The sequence below is a fragment of the Amblyraja radiata genome, chromosome 37 (assembly GCF_010909765.2).
Source record: "Amblyraja radiata isolate CabotCenter1 chromosome 37, sAmbRad1.1.pri, whole genome shotgun sequence".
NCBI lineage: Eukaryota > Metazoa > Chordata > Chondrichthyes > Rajiformes > Rajidae > Amblyraja > Amblyraja radiata.
This window is the reverse complement of record NC_045992.1, coordinates 14,998,215-15,017,314: the sequence shown is the minus strand read 5'-3', so window position 1 is coordinate 15,017,314 and position 19,100 is coordinate 14,998,215. Positions and strand designations below refer to the sequence as shown.

At 42.2% G+C, this 19,100-nt stretch overlaps 1 protein-coding gene across 6 annotated transcripts in view; it reads right to left on the bottom strand.

Moving 5' to 3' along the window:
* The window catches only part of LOC116966468 (WASH complex subunit 2-like), a 67,926-nt gene that overhangs the window by 14,489 nt on the left and 34,337 nt on the right, over positions 1 to 19,100 (bottom strand). For all 6 annotated transcript variants that reach the window (XM_033012735.1, XM_033012736.1, XM_033012733.1 and 3 more), the window contains 9 exons: positions 16,670 to 16,782; positions 14,912 to 15,010; positions 7,795 to 7,902; positions 6,564 to 6,686; positions 4,961 to 5,130; positions 3,637 to 3,733; positions 2,247 to 2,426; positions 531 to 707; positions 97 to 216 (listed from right to left, as the gene is read on the bottom strand). In XM_033012735.1, coding sequence (XP_032868626.1) covers positions 97 to 216; positions 531 to 707; positions 2,247 to 2,426; positions 3,637 to 3,733; positions 4,961 to 5,130; positions 6,564 to 6,686; positions 7,795 to 7,902; positions 14,912 to 15,010; positions 16,670 to 16,782 — 1,187 coding nt within the window. The remainder of the gene's footprint in view (positions 1 to 96; positions 217 to 530; positions 708 to 2,246; positions 2,427 to 3,636; positions 3,734 to 4,960; positions 5,131 to 6,563; positions 6,687 to 7,794; positions 7,903 to 14,911; positions 15,011 to 16,669; positions 16,783 to 19,100) is intronic.

The following is a 19,100-nucleotide window of genomic DNA, read 5'->3' as shown; positions in this document are numbered from 1 at the left end:
CGCTGAGTTTCTCCAGCATTTTTATCTACCTTCTAATATTGACACTGTTCTTGGTGATAGCTAATAGACATCAACACCAATGAAGTTCAGACTAACCTCTGGTTTTCGAGCATCTGCGAAGAGGTCAACATCTGGGTCATTGTCCTTCTGCTGGTGGTGACTGAAGAGCAACTCCTCATCTTGAAACACTCTGGTACTTGTACCGCTCTCAGCAAGCTGCAGAAAAAAAACCCATAGACAATAGGTGCAGGAGGAAACCATTCGGCCCTTCAAGCCAGCACCGCCATTCAATGTGATCATGGCTGATCATCCACAATCAGAACCCCGTTCCTGCCTTCTCCCCACATCCCTTGATTCCTCTGGCCCCAAGAGTTCTATTGAACTCTTCTTTGAATGCATCCAGTGAATCGGACTCCACTGCCTTCTGAGGCAAAGAATTCCACATATTCACAACTCTGGGTGAAAAGGACTGTTCCCAATTGTGAAACGCCATTTCTGGACGTTAGCGAGGAACCAGTTCTGCGGTTTACCTTTTCGTCGCGATCTTGATTACCCGGGTCAGTTGTGACCTCCACGCTCTCATCTTCTTCACCCTCAAACAGACTGACCACCGATTTACGATTGCTCTGCACTTCCTCCAGCAGAGCAGGGGGACTTGGTTTAGACGGAACGTCATCTCCCGGGGAAGTTACACCATTTGAGTTCAACTGGAAGGAACAAAAGAAGTGACGTTTATTGCGGCGGTAGACAGAAAATGCTGGAGTAACTCAGCGGGACAGGCAGCATCTCTGGCAAGAAGGAAAGGGGTGAGGTTGCGGGCCGAGACCCATCCAGAGATTCAGGGTCTCGAAGAAAGGTGTCCACCCGAAACGTCACCCATTCCTTCTCTCCAGAGATGCTGCCTGTCCGGCTGAGTTACTCCAGCATTTTGTGTCTATCTTTGATTTAAACCAGCATCTGCTGTTCTTTCCTACACATTTATTCTGGTGGTTATGGTTCTCTCTACCCCACACCAACTTGTGGTGGTCTCATTGTTGTGGCAACACAACCATCCTCATGGGAAGGAACACTAGTGCTCTTATCCACTCTGGTCTGTGACCCCAGTATCCCAACTCTTAACCCGCCTTGAGCTTCGGTTGGATCAAACCACTTGCTGCAGCTCGAGGTGGCCCACCATCAACCTCATATCAATTGTGAGATGTCTAATCCTTAAAACTAGGCTGCAAATGAAGCTTCTCTCACCTCGAGACAAATGCAACCACTCAAATGGCAGCCCAGTCAACAAAAGGCTGTTTTCCCGCCCTTATAGATTGTCAAATTCCTTCTGTCGCCTGGACTCAACTGGCAACACAATTGAAGGGTGACAAGATGGCACCAGAATCGTGGCGACTCTTGTGTACGGCCCGCTACAGTGGCTACAGTGGCACAGCGGTAGAGTTGCTACCTCGCAGCGCCAGAGACCCGGATTCGATCCTTACGGGTGCTGTCTGTCTGAAGTTTGTACGTTCTCTCTGTGATCACGTGGGTTTTCTCCAGGTGCTCCGGTTTCCAACCACATTCCAAAGCCATGCAGGATTGTAGGTTAGAAACATAAAAAATAGGTGCAGGAGGAGGCCATTCGGCCCTTCGAGCCAGCACCGCCATTCATTGTGATCATGGCTGATCGTCCCCTATCAATAACCCGTGCCTGCCTTCTCCCCATATCCCTTGACTCCACTAGCCCCTAGACTCTCTCTTAAATCCATCCAGTGACTTGACCTCCACTGCCCTCTGTGGCAGGGAATTCCATAAATTCACAACTCTCTGGGTGAAAAGGTTTTTCTCACCTCAGTCTTAAATGACCTCCCCTTTATCCGAAGACTGTGGCCCCTGGTTCTGGACTCGCCCAACATTGGGAACATTTTTCCTGCATCTAGCTTGTCCAGTCCTTTTATAATTTTATATGTTTCTATAAGATCCCCCTCATCCTTCTAAACTCCAGTGAATACAAGCCTAGTCTTTTCAATCTTTCCTCATATGACAGTCCCGCCATCCCAGGGTTCTGTGAATTGCCCCTAGTGGGGGAGATAGAACTGGTGCAAGCGGGTGATCGATGGTCAGTGTGGAATTGGTGGGCTGAAGGGCCTGATTCCACGCTGTATCTCGGAACTGAACTAAACTATAAGCAAAAAAGGAATATCACTGTGTCTAGGTGCATGTGACAATAAAGTACGATGAGCAGATTAGTATCTCTCCGAGTTAAGTACCGGCTTGGTCTTTCTCTGTTGCTCCAGAACATCGATGCCAGCAAACAGAGGGACTGCACCAGGCGGCCTCTTCTTGGTGTCCAACACTGGCTCCGTTTGACTCTTCCCATCTGATGCAACAGAATTGTTCTCCACAGCTTTTTTAATCACAGTCGATCCACGAGGAGCTACGGCCGGCTTCTGTCAAAACAAAAGAGATGAGGAGGAATTTCTTTAGTCAGAGGGTGGTGAATCTGTGGAATTCATTGCAACAGATGGCTGTGGAGGCCAAGTCAATGGATATTTTTAAGGTGGAGATTGACAGATTCTTGATTGGTACGGGTGTGTGGGGTTAAGGGGAGAAGGCAGGAGAATGAAAAGATAGATCAGCCATGATTGAATGGCGGAGTGGACGATGGGTCAAGTGGTCTAATTCTGCTCCTAGAATTTATGAACCTTATGAGTGCCTTATGAGGAAGAGGCAGATACAACAGTGGCATTCAAGAGGCTTTTAGATAGGCATATGGATGTGCGGGGAATGGAGGAGTAGATAGGGAAACATAGATCAGCCATGATTGAATGGCAGAGTAGACTTTATGGGCTGAATGGTCTTACTTTGATCCTGGATCTTATGAAAGCATGGCAATAGCAGTGTGAGGTGACTGAGGATGTGTTATAAACGGCACAAAAGGAAGTGCCGAAGAACAGCCAGTCCTCCAAAATCACACTTTGTCTCTGTTGTATTTTTGTTCTCCGTTCCCAAAGGAGCAAATTCATAAAACCGTTGATCCGTGCATCGTCACACCTGCACGCTCATCGTTCACCTTGAGACAAATGCAACCACTCAAATGGGAGCCCAGTCAACAAAAGGCTGTTTTCCCGCCCTTACAGATTGTGGGAGAAGGCAGGCACGGGTTATTAATAGGGGACGATCAGCCATGATCACAATGAATGGCGGTGCTGGCTCGAAGGGCAGAATGGCGTCCTCCTGCACCTATTTTCTATGTTTCCATATTTCTATTACAACCCACATTAGCTTCCAGCTCAACAATGGCTCCATTTTATAACTCCCCCTCCTGTGATGAAATGTACTCCCCTACACCCCAAAAGCCCTCTATTTTCTGTAACCTTGCGCAGATTCCTAAATCCATCATTGACCGGTTTTGCTCACAGACACCTCTTCTCTCTTTGGAATTCTCCCCTCAAGCTCTCCATCTCTTTCCTCCTCAAACCCCAACCCAGACCAAATTTTTGGTCGTCAGCTTTAATTTATGTACAACTGTCAACATTGGTTTGATGAGGTTCCTATGAAGCGCTCACAATATTTTTTACTATGTTTCGGCTGTACGCAAGTGCAAGACACACAACATCAATTGCCGTCAATGGCATCATAAAGCATATATCTTGTTACCTGGGCAGCAGGCTTGCCAGCTGCTGGCTTCGATGCAAAAAGATCATCTTCTTCATTTCCTCCAAACAAAAGGGAAACTTTCTGGGATTTATTTTGGCTAGAAAAGGAAAATAAATTTGCAAATGAAACCCAGGGAGGTGGTCAGAAATTTCAGTTTCAAAACAAACTGAATAGTTTAAATGGATTCAAAATATTACTCAAAATGTACACAAAATATGAGGAACACGACCACATATTCTGTTTGGGTCGCTTACAACATAACAGTATAAATATTGACTTGCACCCATTTCTCCCCTCCCCCTACATTCCTTCCTCTAGCTTCACAATTCACAACTCTTCAATCCTTTTATCTCACAAGTCTGTTCACCCCTAGCTCTTGTCCACCATCTGCCTAACAACCCCAACCCCTCATCTATATCAGACTATTACCGGTGTAGGAAGGAACTGCAGATGCTGGCTTAAACCAAAGATAGACACAAAAAGCTGGAGTAACTCAGCGGGACAGGCAGCATCTCTGGAGAGAAGGAATGGGTGATGTTTATCATTGTTACTTTTTTACATATCTATTTGCTCTAGTATTTTATTTCATTCACATGTTTAAACTATAATGTTTTGTTCTTAATTGTTTACTGTATGTTGTGTTGTTACTTGCGAGCGGAGCACCAAGGCAAATTCCTTGTATGTGAACATACTTGGCCAATAAATTTATTCATTCATTCATTGTTCTATATCTCTCTACATCATCGTCTTTTTCTCTCGTTTCCCTTTCCCGTGACTTTCAGTCTGAAGAAGGGTCTCGACCCGAAACGTCACCCATTCCTTCCCTCCAGAGATGTTGCCTGTCCCGCTGAGTTACTCGAAGGGCCAGCGATGTTGGCCCTTCGAGCCAGCATCGCCATTCACTGTGATCATGGCTAATCATCTACATTCAGTACCCCGTTCCTGCCTTCTCATCATATCCCCATGACTCTGCTATCTTTAAGAGCTCTCTCTAACTCTCTCTTGAAAGCATCCAGAGAATTGGCCTCCACTGCCCTCTGAGGCAGATCATTCCACATATTCACAACTCTTTGGGTGAAAAAGTTTTTCCTCATCTTCATTCTAAATGGCCTACCCCTTATTCTTAAACTGTGGCCCCTGGTTCTGGACTCCCCCAACATCAGGAACATGTTTCCTGCCTCTAGCGTGTCCAATCCCTTAATAATCTTATATGTTTACAATCAATCAAGAGGCTACATTTCCACGACTGAGTCGGGTCACTCTCACGGTGACCTGCCACCTTCAGCTAAGTGCTGTTAAAAACACGCACATTCCCGGGACCTACCTTTCCTTTCCAGTCACGCCAAACAAGTCGTTCCCAGGGCTTCTGTCCTTCTTCACTGCCTGCGGGGCTGCTGCAGCCTTTGGTGCCAAGTCCTTTCCTGTCGAGGCCCATGTCTCCTCGACCTCCGCCACACGCTCCACTGCAGGCCGTCTCGGGCTTTGCCAGTCACCCTGCAGTGAGAACAACATGAGCCACCCGTCCCTGTAGTATCAATGAGCTAGATGTTGGTGTGCTGGAAACGGGTTGAGTGAAACAAGGGTGGCACGTTAATGGCGGCACGGTGGCGCAGCGGTAGAGTTGCTGCCATTGCAGCGCCAGAGACCCGAGTTCCATCCTGACTACGGGTGCTGTTTGTACGGAGTTTGTACGTTCTCCCCGTGACCGTGTGGGTTTTCTCCAGGTGATCTGATTTCCTCCCACATCCCAAAGACGTGCGGGTTTGTAGGTTAACAGACTTTGGTTAAAAAAAGGTAAATTATCCCTTGTTTGTAGGACAGTGCTAGTGATGGTTGGTCGGCGTGGACTCAGTGGGTCGACGGGCCTGTTTCCGCACTGTATCTCTCAAGCCTAAAGACTAAAAATATTGCAGGATTATTTCTGGATGCTGGGGAACTGATATGTGTGGCAAGGGAGAAAATAACATGGAATTTCAGCAACTTTAACTGAAATTGCAAGTCCACTGGAGAGAGTGCAGAGGAGATTTACTGAGTCCAGGGATATTGTGCAGTGACTAAAGGGATAACGTTCAAAATCATGAGAGCTTAACAGGATGGAACAGATTCTCGAAGATAGTGACCAGACCTCAAAGATTGAAAAGGACACAAAGTGCTGGAGTAACTCAGCGGATCGGGCAGCATCTCTGGGGAATATGGACAGGCAAGGTTTTGGGTCGGAGATACTGTCTGACCCGCTGAGTTACTCCAGCACTTTGTATCCTTTTGTGTAAACCAGGATCTGCAGTTCCTTGTTTTCACTCAAAGATTGAGGAGAGTTCTCAGAAAATCACAGTTTGAATCAGGAATGTGCTGGTTAAGTGGGGAAATATTCAATAACAACTTTCGAAAGGAAACTGGATATTCTCTGGAAGGGATAAATGAGGCAGGGCAAAAGAAGTAGGTGCAAGAAAAAGTGAGTGAAAGAAATCAAGGGAAAGTGAGAAAGGGGTGTCAGAAAGCAAAAATGGGAATAAATGAGGATGTAAAAATGGAGGGAAACGTACAAAGGGTAGTTTGACGAGTTCCAGAAATAAAGCTTGGTGGATCCATAGTGGCGGACAAAGTGAATTTGAACACGAGTTCAAGAACAATAAAAATCAACAAAGATAGGCACAAAGGCACTAACTAAGCAAGTCAGGCAGCATCTCTGGGGGAATAGGTGACGTTTCAGGTCAGGACCCTTGTTCAGTCAGAAGAAGGGTCCTGACCTGAAACGTCACCTATCCAATTCCTCTAGAGATGCTACCTGACTCACTGAGTTACTCCAGCACTTTGTGTCCATCTTTGGTATAAACCAGCATCTGCAGTTCTTTGTTTCTACCAAATGTCAGCAATCCAGTTGGACGCAGGTTTATGGCAGGAGTGTGCAAATCTTCCAATCTCCTTACCTCATCACTTGCAAATAATCCAGTGGGTTTCAAACTGCTGGGTGTAGCCTTGGGTTCAGTCTGCTGCTGAGATTTCTTCGATGCGGCACTCTCCTTTGAAGAAATGGCACCGAAGAGTTCACCCTGGGAAAACCCAACACAAGCTGAAGGTAGGACCAGTCCTGCTGGAGGAAGCTCTTCCACCCATCTATCTGCCTCAACATTCATCATGCATTCCCGCACAATGGAGACGACAAGTGTCCACCTTGCCAGAACGAACCAACGCAGTAAAATCCTGCCCAGTGGGAAGCCTGTGCAATCTGCAAAGATTCTGTACCAGCAACTATGTTATTGCCAGAAGGCATGTCTGCAACTCATGAATACAGGGGGCATGCAGCTATTTAATTAAACCATACCAGTATCTTTCTGCACGTGAATCATATTTGCTTTCTAGATTCATTGTAATCGACAAAAGCACGAGAAAGACTCAGATCTGCAAAATAAACCTTGTAAAATACTATGATCTGAATTGGAACACTTGGTGTGGTGGAACAAATGACACAGCAAAGGTATACAATGGATGAGAGCTTCTAATTCCTTGATGTTATTACCAACGATCTCTCAAGGACCAACCCAAGCCAAGGCACCATACCAATGCCTCTAATTCCTGAGGAGACTTCGAAAATCCGTCATATCTGCATTTGCTTACAAACTTCGACAGATGCGCCATGGAAACTAGACTGTCAGATAATGTCATATATTGGTTTGGGAACAAGTAAGTGCAGAGAGTTACTCACAGGCTGGGCTCCCCACCATTGATTCCATCTACACCTCACGCTGCATTGGAAAAGCAGCCAACATACCCAACTTGTCCCACCATCTTCTCCCTGCGACCGCGGGGTGCCGCCTGTACGGTCGTGAGTAGTCGCACAAAGAGGCATACCTATTTCTGGTCGCCGCTGGATTTTCAACACGGTGAAAATTTTCTGCAAACCTGCTACGACTATGACAGCGCTGAGATAAGCCATATTTCTTTCCCAGGCAGGGTGATTGCAAAGCCAGATCAAATTTGTAGCCAACTTGAGCTCAAACTTTGAACTTCAAAGGCAGAGCCTGAACCCGTAACTCCCCTTCCAGCATCTCTGAACATTATTCAATTAAGAATGCAACACTAGTCTTACAGAATTGCACAATTAGAAGGATGCTCACTGGTAGTAAAAGCATTTTTTTGCAAAATGGAACATATATTTACCTCATCATCGTCAAAGAAGGAGACTGGAATTTGATGGGATTTGGTCTTTCTTACGGTTGACTGCTTTGAGTCACTTCTTGTTGTGTCTTTGCTTGTAAAGAATAAATCCTGTTATGGAAAGAGTGCGAATCAGAGATAAATAAAGGTTTGACGGGGACAGTCAGATATAGAACTGTTATACTATTTTCCAAATTCAATCATACCTTGATCTAAGCAACGAATGCAAAACAAAGGTGGTAGCAGAGGCAACTACTATCCAAGATTGGATTCTTATTGTTTCAAGGTAGGTGATACCGGTCGTAATTCAAACTTATTTTAACGGTTAGCAAGTGGGGAATTTAGACACACATTTAGACACTATGGAAACAGGGCAGTCGGCCCACGGAGCCAGCGCTGACCATTGATCACCCCGTACACTAGCAATATCCTACACACTAGGGACATTTTGCATTTCACAGAAGCAAATTTACGACTTTGGTGTGTGGGAGGAAGCCTTTACTTTTACTTTTACTTTCGAGATACAGTGTGGAAACAGGCCCTTCGGCCCATTATGTCTGTGCCGACCAGCGATTACAGTAACAATCGCACTATCCTACACAAGTAGAGACATTTTATACTTTACTAAAGCCAATTAACCCTCAAACCTGTATGTCTTTGGAGTGCGGGAGGACAGCAGAGCCCCCGGAGAAAACCCACGTGGTCACGGGGAGAATGGACAAATACTGTACAGACAGCACCCGTAGTCAGGATCAAACCCAGGTCTCTGACGCTGTAAGACAGCAACTTCTTACTGGGAGTAGCCACTGTGCCACAAAGAAAAAAATAATTGGCAAGGATTTCAAGTCTGGCTGTACTAGAATGATGTCAAATCATTTTAGTGCAGACACCAACATGATGTCTGCAGATGCCAGGTTGGAATCTGCCTTGGGTAAGGCTTTTTAAATTAGACCAGAAACAAAATTTCCCAAATGCCTGATTAGCACACTCACTTCAAGGGAAAACTGCAGCCAAGATTCACAAACAAGATTGAGTATTCTAGACAGAGCACCTTAGCCCGTTTTCATTTTTACTGGTTTTAGTTGAATATTTAAGAGCAACATAATATTTAACACAAAAACAAATAACAGTAAAAGATATTATAGAATCAATTAGTTCGCTAAAGAACGGAAAAGCAGCGGGCCCAGATGGCCTGAGTGCAGAATTTTATAAAAAATTTCAAGATCTGATTTCCCCAAGATTACAAATAATGTATAGATATGCATATGACCAAGGAAAATTACCAGAATCTTTAAATGAATCCACAATTACACTCATCCCTAAAGTAGATAAGGATTTGGAAGATCCTGGATCATATAGAGCGATTGCCCTTTTAAATACAGACCAAAAAATATTAACTAAGGTCTTATCTAGGAGATTAAGTTTAGTGATCTCTAAATTAATACATTATGATCAAACAGGTTTTATCCCAAAACGTTACTCATCCCATAATCTCAGACGTTTGTTTAATATTATATATTCAAAAAGAATACGAGATACGGAACTAGCGGTTATATCACTAGATGCAGAAAAAGCGTTTGATCAGGTGGAATGGATGTATTTATTTAATATAATGGAAAAGTTTCAATTGGGGGATAGATTTTGTAAATGGGTAAGAATTTTATACTCGAATCCTATGGCAAGAATTTTGACTAACCAAATTTTATCAGCCAAATTCAAACTCTCTAGGGGATGCAGACAGGGATGTCCGTTATCACCCTTATTGTTCGCATTGGTGATAGAACCATTGGCGGAAAAAATTAGATCTGAACCTGAAATATATGGCTATAATACTGATACAACAATTAATAAAATTTCTTTATATGCAGATGATGTTTTGATTTATATTACAAAACCGGAAATTAGTATTCCCAACCTGCTAAACATTATAACTAAGTTTGGTGCATTTTCTGGGTATAGGATTAATTGGGATAAAAGCGAGATTATGCCAATAACAGGAATAAATCTTAATACATTACAACAATACCCATTAAAAGTAGTTACAGACAAACTTAAATATTTAGGGATTAACGTAACTAAAACTCATAACTCATTAATAAAATCCAACTATCCTCAACTATTAGATAAACTTAGAAAAAATATTTTATATTGGAAAACACTGCCTATATCCATGATTGGTAGAATAAGTGCCATAAAGATGGTATTTCTACTGCAGTTGTTATATTTGTTTCAGGCTATTCCTTTTTTTCTTCCGAAAACTTTTTTTTTAAAAATTGATAATATTGTCAATAGCTTTATTTGGGATTATAAAAATCACAGAATAAATAAAAAACATCTATGCAAAGCTAAGATAAATGGAGGATTAGCACTTCCAAACTTTTTATATTATTTTTGGGCTGTTCAGATTAAGAATATGAATTTCTGGTGGGTAAATATGGATCATGAACCGACATGGTTAAATATAGAAAAGGAGGACTGTCTACCTTTCAATGTAGGTTCGATAATTTTTGCACCAACGGAAGTACAAAAAAAATATTATAAAGACAACCTAATAATATATAATAATAGACGTATTTGGAAACAAATAGTTAAGACTCTACACTTGGATAATCTCTCATTTAGATTACCAATTATGAATAATCCATCGTTTAAACCTGCTATATTAGATGGGGGGTTTAAACAATGGGATGATTTAGGAATTACAAGGATAGAACACCTGTATAGAAAAGGAAAATTTCTTTTATTCCAGGAGTTACAAGATATTTATGGATTGTCTCCACAACATTTGTTTAGGTATTTACAAATTAGAGATTATATTAAATCCAATACACAAGATTATAAAAATAAAGAAGCAGGATTGTTAGATGAACTGTTTAATTTATATCCAAATACAGAAAAATTAATAGCCTATATATATAACATCATTTTGGATAAGGAGAATCCAATAACGGAAGTATATCGTCAAGCATGGGAAAATGAAATGGGATTGGCTATAACAAAAGAAAACTGGGAAGAAAGTCTACAACGAATACACCGGTGTTCATTAAACGCCAGACATATACTGATACAATTTAAAGTATTATATAGGTTACATTATTCGAAAACTAAATTAAATAGTATTTTTCCGAATCTCTCCGCTATTTGTGATAAGTGCAAGAAAGCAGAGGCAAATTTAATACATAGTTTCGTTACATGTCCTAAATTGAATTATTACTGGACAGAAATTTTTAAAGTTATTTCTGAAGTCATCAAAGTTAAATTGGACCCTAACCCAAAGCTAATAATATTTGGAATTCCGGATTTACATCTATCACTTACAGTAAATCAAAGAAATTTCTTTGATTACTGTTTAATAATTGGAAAAAAAATCATATTGAAATTTTGGAAGGGAACATTATCCCCCACAACCAAAATGTGGGCAACAGAGATGATGGAGACGTTACATCTGGAAAGAATTAGATTTGTCCTATTGGACAAGTATAATTCTTTTGAACAGATATGGTCTCCATATATACAGTATTTAGAGAAGTAGCTGTTCTTGGCAACACAGCTCGGCGTGCACCCTGCGGGATTTGGTGAGAATAATTCATTTTTATATTGGAATTACATATATGTCTTTATTGATACTATCACTTGTAGTAGTGTTATTAATAATACATATTGTGGTTACTAAAAATTTTTTTTTTTTTTTTTCGTTTCTCTTTTCTTTCTTATATATAATCAAATTATTATTTAATCACTCTCTTAATGATTTATAACTGTTCTATTCTTTCTCTATCATTATTTCTAAAAAAATAGTAGATAAGTATTACTAGTGTTTTACTTAATGCAAATTGAATTAATTTGATATAAAGTTGTTTGAAGCATTGTAATTGATTACCTTTAATAAAAAAATATATTAAAAAAACAAATATAAGATTCTCTCCTGAAACGATGTCTTACAATAATTGCGGATTTGCTGCGGATTCAGAATTTCATAGTTTTAGTTTTTGATTTAGCTTTAGAGATACAGCGCGGAAACAGGCCCTTCGGACCACCGGGTCAGCGCGACCTGCGACCACCCCGGTACACTAGCACTATCCTAACCATTAGGGACAATTTTCAATTTTTAACCAAATCAATGTAGGTATGTTACAACACTTACCTTCAGCGGCACTGCAATTCTGCCACTGGCCGTGTGCGCGATTTTGGCGCGTTTGAGGGGGGGGGGGGGGGGGGGGGGGCTAAAACGGGGTTTTTTCCAGACCTGATCCTGAATTATACTTGTTGGAGTGCAAGATGTTGCTAAAGAATCGTTTCTTACGGCCGTTCTGTGTGTTTTTAAAAAAAATTCACCCGACAAGTTAATCGCTGGAATGATTTTAAAATCAGCTTCTGAAGCCGCCAATGCCGACAACTGGGACGGATTTTATGGAGGACCAGGTAAAAGAAAGTAGTTTATTTTTATGTATAAAAGTGTTTCTTAAGATGTATTTAATTCACATTTTAAGTTGCGAAACGGTGATTTAGTCCCCGAACGAACCGGCAGTGTATTTGCTGCAGATATGGAGGACTAAAAACACCGCAACCTCAACGTTCCAAATGGTCCCGTTCCAGAAAATCCCACTCGCAAACTGATTTAAATGGCCATTAATTTACAGGTATTAAACATTAAATTCCTTCCATTTGGCCTATAAACCCATGACAATGAGATTTAAAAATTATGTTATATTGTGAATTCTTGGACACTTAGGCTATTTAAAAATGTTAATATATTCTTAAGAAATGGATAGATGTTTAGATCTAGCAATTGAATTTTGTAATTAGCTACAATTAGGTAACTAACTAATTATATGCTTTAATTTCAAGCTCTTTTCCATAAAATTTGGGCTCCATTCATTAACTATCTGAAGGGATAGATTGGCACAGCACGAGGACCCAACTGAAACTTGAACTCAGGACCAGATGAAAAGCTATACTTTATAACCTACGAACCTATCTCCATTGACGTATTACAGGTAACCCATTCCACCTCCCTTGTTTTTCTGTTGTGTTTTTTTTTTCCGTTTTTCTTTGTAACTTTCTACCCTCTCTTTCTCCCTCTTTCTATAAAAAATAAAAACACTAGAAGCAGAAGTAATTGATAATGGAAAAATTTAATAATGTATGACTGATGTATATGAAAAGTTTTTTTACTATAATATGTAACTACATTTTATAATATATCTACTTCTAATAAATAAATTTAAAAAAAAAAAAAAAAGCAATAGGGAACAAGATGCCAATTTCCGAGTATGAAAATGGCCATAACTTTTTTAATACTGAAGATATGAAAGTGAATTAGGTGTCAAATTAAACTTCTTTTTATGCTTTATCTGATGGGATAAATTTAATTTACTTGATTTTTTTCATCTCAAAATTTTGTAACATTGCTAATCAATTAGCCTACAAACCTGTACGTCTTTGGAGTGTGGGAGGAATCCAGAGCACGCGTACAAACTCCGTATGGAGAGCACCCGTAGTCAAGATCCGACACGGGTCTCTGATTGTAGGGAATTTTACAGGAACCTTTTCTGAAGCACTTATTTCACAGAAAGCAAAATAATGAAATTTTCTGCAAACAGAGTGTGGTCCATCACGGGTACTGATCCCACCATCAGAGATCCATAGAAACATAGACAATAGGTGCAGGAGTTGAGGCCATTCGTCCCTTCGAGCCTGCACCGCCATTCAATATGATCATGGCTGATCATCCAACTCAGTACCCTGTACCTGCCTTCTCTCCATACCCCCTGATCCCTTTAGCCACAAGGACCACATCTAACTCCCTCTTAAATATAGCCAATGAACTGGCCTCAACTACCTTCTGTGAGAATTCCAGAGATTCACCACTCTCGGTGTGAAAAATGTTTTTCTCATCTCGGCCCTAAAAGATTTCCCCCTTATCCTTAAACTGTGACCATAGAACCATAGAACCTTAAACCATAGAAGGCACTTCCTCAAAAAGGGAGACAAAACCACCAAAGGGTCACATCACCCTGGCCACACTTATTTCACACCTGTCCTTGGGTTGAAGGGTTAGGAATCTGAGAACCATGACGACCATGTTCAAGAATAGCTTCTTCCCAACAATCATCAGGTTCTTGAACACTACACAACACTTAGGGATAAGGGTTAGATTCCTTAGGTTTAGAAGGATATGGGCAGAATGCAGGCGGGTGGGACTAGCGCAGATGGGGCATCTCGGTCGACATGGGCAAGTTGGGCGGAGGGACTTTCCATGTTGTACAGCTATGACTAGCCCCAACTATGAAAAGTTCATGTCACAGAAGCAGAATTAGGCCATTCGCCCCATCGAGTCTACTGCGCCATTCAATCATTGCGGATCTATCTTTCCCTCTCGACGCCATTCTTTTAACTTCTCCCCACATCCTTACTAATAAAGAACCTGTCAATCTCAGCTTTAAAAATACCCAATGATATGGCCATAAATTTTAATGATTCCTCACCCTCTTCCTAAAGAAATTCCTCCTCAGCTCCTTTTTAAAGGTACGTGGCACAGCGGTAGAGTTGCTGCCTTACAGCAAAATGCAGCACCAGAGACCCGGGTTCGATCCTGACTACGGGTGCTGTCTGGATGGAGTTTGTACGTTCTTCCCGTGATCTGCATGGGTTTTATCTGAGATCTTCGATTTTCCTCCCACACTCCAAAGACGTACAGGTTTGTAGGTTAATTGGCTTGATAAAAATGTAAAATTGTCCAAGTTGGCAATATGCAGGGGACTGCCCTGGCGACCACAAAATTCAGAAGGTTCAGAGGTTCTTTTATTGAGGCTATGCCCTCTGTCCTAGACTCTCCCACTAGTAGAAACATGCTCTCCACACCCACTCTGTCCAGGCCTTTCATGGACTGTGTTTGTTTGCACTATGGGGTTTTTTACACTGGCATTGTGGTTATTAATGTATTGAATTTATTTTGTTATATATTAACTGTGTGTATTGCATTTGCATTTGACTCTCTTGAAATAAAAGCACTCAAGTAGACACAAGAAGATCATTCGTGAAAGCTCCATCTCACCACTTGCAACAGACACGTGGATCTATATATTATTCAAGAACATGAGTGACTTGCTGGACTTACCTTGGATTCATCTTCATCAGAGAAGAGACCAGAGCTGGTTTGGGACTTTTCAGCAAGCAGCCCTGAGGATTCGAGCACTTCTGGGAGTGGTTCTGTATCCTTGGAAATTAATTACATCAAATTAATTTCCCCAATTTCACCATATCTTCCCTTAGCTCGCACCACACAGTGAGCTCAAGAAATGTCTGATTCATTGACAAACTCTCCATCACAGTTTGGTGGGGGTTTCTTTTGGAGACTAAGTCTCAGAACAGACTGGGCAACACAATGGCACAGCGGTGGAGTTGCTGTCTCACAGCGCCAGAGACCTCAGGTGCTGTCTGTGTGGAGTTTGCATGCTCTCCCCGTGGGTTTTCTCCGGTTCCGTTTTCCCCCCCACATCCCAAAGACGTACAGGCTTGCTGGTTAATTGGCACTCTGTAAATTTCCCCAGAGTGTGCAGTTAGTGAATGAGAAAGTGTAATGACACTCAACCAGTGTGAACGGGTGGTTGATGGTTTGCCTGGACTTGGTGGGCCGAAGGGTCAGTTTCCATGCTGTATCTATAAACTAGACAAAACTCCAACCTTTCACGCTGTACAAGGACACCATTTCTTGCTGATGTAGGAAGCAACATGGAGGCATTAAGCTCCTTTAAGATCTGTTTAAACAATTAAACACCAGGTATCAAAAAGACACAAAGAGCTGGAGTAACTCAGCAGGTCAGGCAGCATCGCTGGAGAACATAGAAAGGTGATGTGTCAGTTCAGGCCATGGTCGAATCTTCCTGTCTGAAGAAGGATCCCGACCTGAAACATCACCCGTCTATGCTCTCCAGAAATGTGGTCTGACCCACTGAGTTATCCAGCACTTTGTCTCCTTTTGTATAAACCAGCATCTGCAGTTCCTTGATTCGAGTCTAAGTACAAATGAAACAAGAAAAAAAATATACTGATTCTGGACATTTAAATAAATATAGAAAAAGATAGAAATACCCAGTAGTAGAAAGAAAAACTGTGTTTTCAAGTGTTTGAGGAAGGTGATCTTATAGAGGTGCACACGATCATGAGAAACAAATAGGGTAAATGCAGAGTCTTTTACTCAGAGTAGGGGAGTCAATAACCAGAGGACATAGGTTTAAGGTGAGAGGGAAAAAGTTTAATAGGTACCCGAGGTGCAATTTCTTCACACAGAGAGTTGTGGTATAATGAACAAGCTGCCAGAGGAGGTTGTTGACACGGATACTATAACCTTTAAAAAGCATTTGAACATGTATGGTCCAAACGCGGCAGGTGGGACGAGTGTAGATGGGGCATCTTGAGCAGCATGGGAAAGTTGGGTCGAAGGGTCTGTTTCCATGCTGTGCGCCACCATGACTATATGAGAGGGGCCCCTAAGGACGAGGGATCTAGTCAGGAAAGAGTCACAGGGGCGGCACGGTGGTAAGGTTAATAGAGCTGCTGCCGAGATTCCATCATGACTTTCGAGTGCTGTCTGTGGCGTTGAAACCATCTCCCCAAGCCCGCATGGCCTTCTTTTGCGTGTTGCCACTTTTTCCCCACTTTCCAAAATCCCGGCAGGTTAATTGACCACTGTAAATTGCCCCCAGTGCGTTACCCTGTAGCAAAATCCAGGGAGGAATTGATAAAATGTGGCAAGAATAAAATAGGTTAGGGTCGGATTAGTGTAAAAAGGGGCTGGCAGATAAATAGAGAACAACTGCAATACTGCAGTCAACTAGCAGGTACACTTTACACACACATTCTGCAAGTCACTTACCTGCTGCGGCCTTGACTTCTCTTTGAGTGCTTTAGGTGTGACACTGGTCTCAAAGAGTCCACTATCATTGCTTTCATCAAAGAGAATTGTAGCTGGCTTGGGTTCACTAGCAGCTGTCAAACACAAGAAAAACAGACCGATCAAAGGCTTCGCAAAAACATATAGTCAATAAGCATGTTTGCAGTACATGGTTCAATTCAATTGCATTGATCAAATATACCGAACATTTCAAAGCCCTTTTACCTAATTAAAAGCCAAACGTTCCATACTTAACTGATATTTGATGTGGGGAAGTGGATTCTTACACTTACTGATTGGTCACCCAGTTATAAGAAAGATGTTGTTAAGTTGGAAAGGGTACAGAGAAGATATACGAGGATGTTGCCAGGACTCGAGGGCCTTAGCTATAGGGAGAGGTTGAGCAGGCTAGGATTTCATTCCTTCGAGCACACGGGGATGAAGGGTGATCTTATAGAGGCGTACAAGATCATGAGAGAAATAAATAGGGTAAATGCAGTCTTTTACCCAGAATAGGAGAATCCAGAACCAGAGAACATAGATTTAGGTGAGGGGGAAAGGAGAGCTTCAATAGGAATATTATCTGAATGGTGGCCGATTAGGAAAAGGGGACGAGACCTGGGTACACCAGTCATTGAAAGTAGGCATGCAGGTGCAGCAGGCAGTGAAGAAAGCGAATGGTATGTTAGCATTCATAGCAAAAGGATTTGAGTATAGGAGCAGGGAGGTTCTACTGCAGTTGTACAGGGTCTTGGTGAGACCACACCTGGAGTATTGCGTACAGTTTTGGTCTCCTAATCTGAGGAAAGACATTCTTGCCGTAGAGGGAGTGCAGAGAAGGTTCACCAGACTGATTCCTGGGACGTCAGGACTTTCATATGAAGAAAGACTGGATAGACTCGGCTTGTACTTGCTAGAATTTAGAAGATTGAGGGGTGATCTTATAGAAACTTACAAAATTCTTAAGGGGTTGGACAGGATAGATGCAGGAAGATTGTTCCCTATGTTGGGGAAGTCCAGAACAAGGGGTCACAGTTTAAGGATATGGGGGAAATCTTTTAGGACCGAGATGAGAAAAACATTTTTCACACAGAGGGTGGAGAATCTCTGGAATTCTCTGCCACAGAAGGTAGTTGAGGCCAGTTCATTGGCTATATTTAAGAGGGAGTTAGATGTAGCCCTTGTGGCTAAAGGGATCAGGGGGTATGGAGAGAAGGCAGGTACAGTATACTGAGTTGGATGATCAGCCATGATCATATTGAATGGCGGTGCAGGCTCGAAGGGCCGAATGGCCTACTCCTGCACCTATTTTCTATGTTTCTATGTTTCTAACCTGAGGGGTCAACTTTCTTTATACCCAAAGGGTGGTAGATATATGGAACATCCTGCTATAGGAGGTAGTTAAGGCAGGTGCCATCACGATATTTAAAAAATATTTGGACAGGTACATGGATAGGAAAGACTTCGAGGGATTTGGTCAAAACTCAGGCTGGTGGGACGTGTTAATGAGGCACATTGGTTGGCGTGGACAAGTTGGGCTCAGGAGCCTTTTTCCACACCGTATGACTATGATCTCTAATCTTACAATTGGTTAGTTAGAGTGATATGGGGAAATCCTACTTAATCCGGATTGTCCATGAGAGAATAGACATCACATTTTCCGCACTTCCATATCACAGGGAATGATCAGAAATTATTGCGAGGCCCGTGTCGGAATTGCTGTCACCCTGGCAGTCTTTTTTCACATCATATCTCGTAACACTGAACACTATTTGAGGAGCACGATAGCCTACCACCTACTACTCTTTGGGACACAAAGTGCTGGAGTAACTCAGTGGTCCCTGGAGATCATGGATGGGTGATTTATTCGGGTCGGGAGCCTTCTTCAGACTGCAGGAGATGGGACCTGACCCAAAACATTACCTATCCATGTTCTTCAGAGATGCTCCCTGACCCAGAACCGTAAGGTCATAAGTGATAGGATCAGAATTACGCCATTCCACCCATGAAGTCTACTCCCCCATTCAATCATGGCTGATCTATATCTAAATATCTCTGCCTTAAAATAATCCACTGAATTGGCCTCCAGAGCATTCTGTGGCAAAGAATTCCACAGATTCACCACCCTCTGACTAAAGACATTTCTCCTCATCTCCTTCCTAAAGGAACATCCTTTAGTTCTGAGGCTATAACCTCTAGTCCTAGATTCTGCCACCAGTGGAAACATCCTCTCCACATTCACTCTATCCAAGCCATTTCACTATTTGGTACGTTTCAATGAGGTCCCCCTTCATTCTTGCCGTCAAACGCTCATCATATGTGAAACAATTCATTCCTGGGATCAGGAATTGTGTCCTTTTGTGTAGACCAGCATCTGCAATCCCTTGTTTCCACATCATCTACTCTACCATTG